We start from the raw sequence: 7257 nt of genomic DNA on the forward strand, positions 1-7257 counted from the left end.
GTGTTTTCTCTCTAGTTTTTCTTGTTGTTTCTCTCACGCAATTAATGAATGATCTAATTCTCTTTGTTGGATGACAACAAAGGCTTACACACACATTAGTCATTAACCACATTCAATTAGGTCTCTCCAAATAGGAGGGAAAGTCCAACAATAATATCCTACCCAAAAATCCTACACATTACCATTTCTAATCATCAACTGCATACTTCAATAATACATTTATTATAAAATACATTTTTCAATTGGCGGACTAATCTAAAGAACTCCTCATCTAAGTAGTTATGATTTGTACCCTATAAGAAAAAAGTTTTCTTTAAAATGTTACTACACAACCAAAATCCAATTCTCTTAATTTTCTTGGCTTATCACCACCGGTATAGTCTGGTTGAAGGATGAAGTAAGTGGGTCAAGTCTCCTTCCAATTGTAATTGCGGGGAATTAAACTGTGGTCCTTCCTACCAAATTCAGCGTCAATCAGATCCAATTCTCTTATTTTGATTTAAAGAAATATATAATGAATAAATTATCTTTATAAGTAAATAATTTTATTTAAAAAGTAAGATTACCTAAAAGAGAAGTGAAACAAAATTTGAGAAAACTCATAATTTAATTACACAAAGTGGGCCCTACATAAGCTACATACAATGTTATTGTCCATGTCTTGTTTCTCACCCTCCCAACATAGAGTGAATCGCCAGATTTAACTTCAAAAGTTCAAACATTAAAGATAAAACTTAGTTTCTCACGATTTTTGTGTGGCATCTCCGCCTCATTGACCCTTTTCTTTCTTTTATATTCATTCTCTTCTTCTTCTCCTTAGCTTCTACTATTCTTCTTTGTTCTCACTCTTCCACTCATTGCAATTTTCACTTCTTTCTCTGTTGTTCTTTCATGGCTCCAGCATTGGAAGTTCAAGGAGGAGAAACTGTGTCCCTAAACAATGTTAATGATGCTACGATTAGATCTAGAGTTACTGTTATTGGTAGTGGTAATTGGGGGAGTGTTGCATCTAAGCTTATTGCTTCCAATACCATTAAAATGAGCAATTTCCATGGTACTTTTCTTTCTTCTGTTTGTGTTTGTAATTATCTTTATTTTTAGTTCATTAGATTTGATGTGTTTCTTTGGATTTTAAGATCAAGTGCTTCTTTTGGACCAATCAAATTTGTTTAACATGTTCAGTGCACCGACACATGTGATTGATATTATGTCCGATATCCAACACGTGTCATATTTTTGACAATGACACTACACTAATCTATATTCTCTCTATTTTTATTTATAAACAAATTTTAATTTTTTACAGAATAAATATTGTATTTAGTTAAATTATATAAAGATTAGATACAGAAAATTTTGTACTGTGTGATCTAGCAGTGAAACGTTTGGGTTCTGAGGATGTCCTCCTCTCAAGGGCTCAGATTTAAAACCCGCTAGATACAAATTGCTTATTTAAAAAAAAAATACATTTTTTATTCGATAAATATAAAAAATTAAAATTTAATTATAAATAGGAATGGAGGAAGTATATTGGTTCACTCTAATCATTATAATTTTTTTTTAGTTTTTAAATTTATTGAATACCTATTATATTTGGATAATATATATAAAATATATACATTGACTGTTTAATATATTTAAATAAAATCTATTAAAAGTAGATTTAGATTAAATATTTTGAAATTATTCTTGAAATGATTGTACACATAGATTGAAAATCACATTGCAATTGCATTGCAGTGTGATGCAGTTGGGGATTACAATTTAAAATGTAATGGTAAAAATGCTTATGAGATTTAGGAATATGTAAATTTTAACTTTGTGTCAAACATAACTTTTCCACAAACCAATAGACTTTCATACATAATAATCATAAGTTTTTCTTTTTGATGAATAATTTGATAAATTCAGATGAAGTTAGGATGTGGGTCTATGAGGAGACATTACCAAATGGTGAGAAGCTCACAGATGTCATCAATCAAACCAATGTAAGGACTATATATCTACAGTAGCACCGATACATGCTAGTGTCCGATACCAACACACCACCAATACATGTGATTACGTTGAAATTATTTATTTTTCAAACTATTATCGATGTCAACATGTCAGTATGATAGTATCAATGTTGTGTTCGGTGTCAGGGTCAATATCGTGTCCAATATGAATTAGTATATTAATATTGCTTTTGGCAGGAAAATGTAAAATACCTCCCTGGAATCAAGCTTGGAAAAAATGTTGTTGCAGATCCGGACCTCGAAAATGCAGGTATTAAATTAATACTTTTATTTCAATATATTTTACTATGAATTAGAGAATTAAATTTTCAAATAGGAAAAAAGAGATAGTAAACTTCATAAGCATTAAAAAAATTGTTTTTACATTTTTTAGGGTAAGGCGTTGGTGTCAAGTTGTGTATGGTGTTCTGATTGAGTAAATTATGCAGTGAAGGATGCAAATATGTTAGTGTTTGTGACACCACACCAATTTATGGAAGGAATATGCAAAAGAATAGCTGGAAAAATAAGGGCAGATGCTGAGGCTATTTCCCTTGTTAAAGGTATGGAGGTTAAAATGGAAGGCCCTTGCATGATCTCAACTCTCATTTCTGATGAACTTGGAATCAATTGTTCAGTTTTGATGGGAGCAAACATTGCAAATGAGGTAGTTAGATTTATTCCCAGCTAGTTGCATTTCTGGAATATGGATACTCAGGGTTGTCTTGAGTTTTTGGAGACTCTGTGTAGGTTATGGTTTAAGCGTGGAAAATCAAATAGAGATCCTGTTTTGTCATGGTTTAACTATGACAAATATTTATGAGACTCTTTTTAGCCACACTTTAAACGTGTCAAATTTTAGGCCATGTGTCCGCTTTCCACGACCTCAAAGATAGCCCTTATGATACTTTACAACTATATTATGGTGCTTCAATTTCAATTGTAGGACAGTTAAATTTCGTGGGAGAAACTTTGTTTTCTCTCTCTCTCTCTCAAAATGTAATAGTTCTTACAGTTGGAGTATCATACTATAGCTATAGCCGTAGAGGGTCCAATTTTGTGTTTTTGGATATTTTGATTAATTGAATTTTGTACAGATAGCTGTAGAGAAGTTTAGTGAAGCAACTGTTGGATATAGGCAGAACAAAGAAGCTGCAGAGAGATGGGTTCATTTGTTTTACACTCCCTATTTCATTGTGACAGCAGTAAGTGCAGCAATTTTGTAAAAAATTAATCACAATTTATTTTGAATTAAATTGAGAAATTTGATCGCCGAGATCATCTGCACAATTATAGTGGATGCAGAACGGTTGGATCTAAGTGTAGTTAGTCAAATTGGATCCTTTATATTGCAATGTAGAGGATCCAGGCTCGTAGTTGGATCTTTTACCTAGATCCAACGGCTTGGTAGTTGTGTAAAACTCACTTTAGATGGATCGCGTATCAGATGTGAGACACGACAATGATACTGTGATTACATTCAATTATTATATTTTTATTCAAATTATTACTTGTGCCAAAAGTCAGTCTTGAGTCTGATGTCTGTGTTTGTGCTTCATAGTTTTGTGGCCGTTGCTGAGGCTTTAAATTCAGAAACATGGTCATGTAACATGATAGAATCAAGTGATCATGAGTAGTTTCAAATTTGTGAAACACTATCATACTACTTGTGCTTATGATTTTTTTTTTGTTCTATATTAAATTTTTTATTAGGTTCAAGATGTTGAAGGAGTTGAATTATGTGGAACTCTAAAAAATGTTGTGGCCATAGCTGCAGGTTTTGTTGATGGCTTGGAGATGGGAAATAATACAAAAGTAAGCTTAAATGTATTTTAGGATATGAAAAATTTCATGGATTATTGTTATGTCTAAGATTCTTGTAATATGTGTAGGCTGCAATCATGAGACTTGGTCTTAGAGAAATGAAGGCATTTTCAAAGTTGTTGTTTCCTTCTGTTAAGGATAGTACCTTTTTTGAGAGCTGTGGTGTAGCTGACCTTATCACAACATGCTGTAAGTAAAAGAGCTAATTGTTTTCACCCTCTATTAATCGGATTTGAATTCTCTGCGGTCGAAAAACCTCGATTGTTAGATGAAGATCAGAGAATTTAGAGTTTGACTTCACAAATCATATTTAAAGTATATGAAACATTGGCATGATGTCACTGTTGTCAAATATCGGCTATGACAGCGTCAGCCAGACGGATATCAACGGCGGTTTTTAGCCTCTGAGTCATGGCCAAATTTATGATGGATGGTGGCACCATAGGGCCATATGCAAATATGACAATGCGATATGTTCGGCTTTGTGTCGAATTTTAGGCTCTCAACCATCGATAATTGAAGTGACGGAATATAATCATGTGCCGGTGCTATTTACCGACACATGTCAAATATCAAACACGCCTTTAATTTTAGTCTTATATATTTTAACATCGGAATTCATTTTGATTCATTAACTTAAAAAATATTCATATTAGCCCGTTAATTCTTCAAAACGTATCATTTTAGTCTTTTTCGACAAATTAACAACGAAAAAACTCTGAAATCGATCACTAAATTTGTCGTTAATTATACGAAAATGACTAACATATTACGTTTTGAAGAGCTAAAGAACAAATATAGATATTAAATCTTTAAAATATTAATTTTGAATATAGACAGTTCATTTTCGTCCAACAATTGAAGTCTATGGATAGTATTATGTAGAGACTAATTGAATATTTTACTTGATCAAGTCCATTGCTTGTTCAGTTTCATAAAAAAAAAAAAAAAAAACATATCATCTGTTGCTGCAGTGGGTGGAAGAAACAGGAAAGTTGCTGAGGCTTATGCAAAGAATGGAGGGAAGAGGTTTGTATCTGTTTTGTTTTTTTCTTTCTCTTTGGTATATAACTCCAAGGTGAGAAAAGGAAATAGTTGATTAGTTATATATGATTTTCAATTTTCTCTATAGATCTTTTGATGAACTTGAAGCTGAGATGCTGCAAGGCCAAAAGTTACAGGTATAATCATGAATTTTACTCTGTCAAGCCAAAAACTATAATGTTTACTTTTGAATGTAATAGTTAGATACTCTTAAATATCAATCACATATTCATTCTAGTGTTAACTTTGATCCACAAACACCTCTGAAATTAGACATGCATCAGTATCTCAGTGTCTGACCTCTAAAATTAGACGCGTCTCTAAAATTAGGCACATTTTAATGTCTGATATGCACAAGTGTCTCAGTGTATGAGCTCTAAAATTAGACACGCCTCAGTGACTGTTACGCTCACGCCTCTGAAATTAGGCATGTCTCAGTGTCTAATACGCATCAGTGTCTTAGAGTATTGTAATTAGGCACATCTAAGTGTCTGATACGTACATGTATGTATGAAACTAGTATGTTTTATGACTTAATTTTAAATTTTGGTGCATCAATTAGGGTGTCTCAACTGCAAGGGAAGTATATGAGGTACTAAGCCATCGTGGGTGGTTAGAGTTGTTCCCTCTCTTCTCAACGGTACATGAAATTAGCAGTGGCCAACTTCCACCATCAGCCATAGTTGAATACAGTGAGAAGCTACCAAGATCCTTCTAATTCAAGGTGCTAGCTTGAAGATAGTGCTGTTGTTTTTATCAAGTCAATCAGTTATAATGACTCTAATTAAAATTGTCTTTAAAGTCATCATATACGATTAATTTTAATTGTTTCACAGTGTATTAAAATTATAGTCATAAATTATTATAGTGAATAATTGTGACTATAATCACAATTATGATAGATCATTTATGTTGATTTTCGCTTATACTTATATAATTTACAAAGTCAGTGTTAAATGAATGATTCCAACATATTTAACAAAAAAATATTAATATTAATGAAAGAATTACATATAACCGACTCTTTCCGCATAATGAGATGTAAGATGTAGTGGATTCAAATTCGGATAAATTTTTTGAGAGAGAGTTTTATCAAAGAAGCCTTCAAAGCATTCATAATCGTTCCTCGCCGCCGCAATGGCCGGACCATTTCCCAACAACTCTCTCCACCGCCGTCCTCTTTCGACATAAACTTCGGAAGCGGCACCGGCTCCATACGCTCTTGCCTCATCTTAATATCACTCAGTTCCATTTGTAACGGAAACTTCACCACCCCAAACATACCAGTATAAATCTTCCTCTTGCTACCGCTCCTCCGGTACCGGCTTTCCTTGCCAGACGGTGATCGGATTCCGGGAACAACCGCGTTCTCTCTTCTTGTTTGCGGTTCGGTTTTGCGTGTTATAACTTTTCCGAAGATAACGACGTCGTTTGGTAGTTCAGTTAAATTACCGTGGGGAAATTCAAAGTCGGTTTGGGTCGTTGTAGAAACGGATTCGGGTTCAAGTAGTTTGTTATGACCTTTCATGATTTTGATGGAAAAAAAAGAGTGAAGAGTTGTGAATGATGTTTGAAATGAAAATGAAGGAAAGATATTTATATAGTTTTTTTTCTTCTTAACAAATATATTATAGTTGGAATGAAAATGAAGGAAAAGATATGGGTCATGCATGCTAGGCGTCATATCTTATGCGTGGTACCCACACGTTAACGACCTATTGTGAGTTTTATTTTCTAGAATGCTTTTTTTTCTTTTGGTGATTTTTTTCTTTGTTTTATTGGAAGTGGATCTATTGCGCTTAAGTAGGGGGTGGACAAGATATTTCGAACCGGTACAAACTGTCTGATCCAATAAACTCGTAGGTAAGTTAGTTGACTCATGCGGTTTATTCGGTTTATTCGGGTTGACAAAGATGGGTATTAATGGATAACCTCGGTCGGTTCCGGATGGCCAAAAATTATCCATTGTAATCCAAATTTAACAATGTCATACCCCAAAATTTGCCCACCATATTTTCATGCAAGACTCATCCAAGTACCAAAAGCTCAATACTTAACTGAATGCACACCCTCCTAATCAAAGGCTCCTAAACTAGGTTTTTGAATTTCTTCGTGAAAAAGGGTAAATCAAGGTCTCCAATGGACTTCATATAACTCATAAGCTTCAAAGGATCCTCATGCCAATCTTCAAGCTCTGATTCACCAGATTGCTCACTCAACTGCTCAGATGGTCATCAGTCGACTAGTTTGACCTAAAAGTCAACATACAGTTAAAACTCCTGATTTTTGGTCAACATCAATGTTTTGAAGTTACATTCATCATTTGATCAAGGATTGGTCATGATTCATCAAGGAAAACTCAGAAATCATAAAAACTTGAAGTTGCTAAATT

At 33.6% G+C, this 7257-nt stretch overlaps 1 protein-coding gene across 1 annotated transcript; it reads left to right on the plus strand.

The window, feature by feature from the left end:
* Positions 1–658: 658 nt before the first annotated feature.
* Positions 659–5781, plus strand: LOC131652954 (glycerol-3-phosphate dehydrogenase [NAD(+)]-like). Its single transcript, XM_058922951.1, has 10 exons — positions 659–1054; positions 1912–1988; positions 2196–2268; positions 2447–2664; positions 3095–3202; positions 3711–3812; positions 3890–4010; positions 4796–4850; positions 4954–5002; positions 5428–5781. The coding sequence occupies exons 1-10, from the start codon at positions 892–894 to the stop codon at positions 5581–5583; spliced, it is 1122 nt and encodes a 373-aa protein (XP_058778934.1). The 5' UTR covers positions 659–891; the 3' UTR covers positions 5584–5781.
* The last annotated feature ends 1476 nt before the right edge of the window (positions 5782–7257 follow it).

The sequence above is a fragment of the Vicia villosa genome, linkage group LG2 (genome assembly GCF_029867415.1).
Source record: "Vicia villosa cultivar HV-30 ecotype Madison, WI linkage group LG2, Vvil1.0, whole genome shotgun sequence".
NCBI classification, from domain to species: domain Eukaryota; kingdom Viridiplantae; phylum Streptophyta; class Magnoliopsida; order Fabales; family Fabaceae; genus Vicia; species Vicia villosa.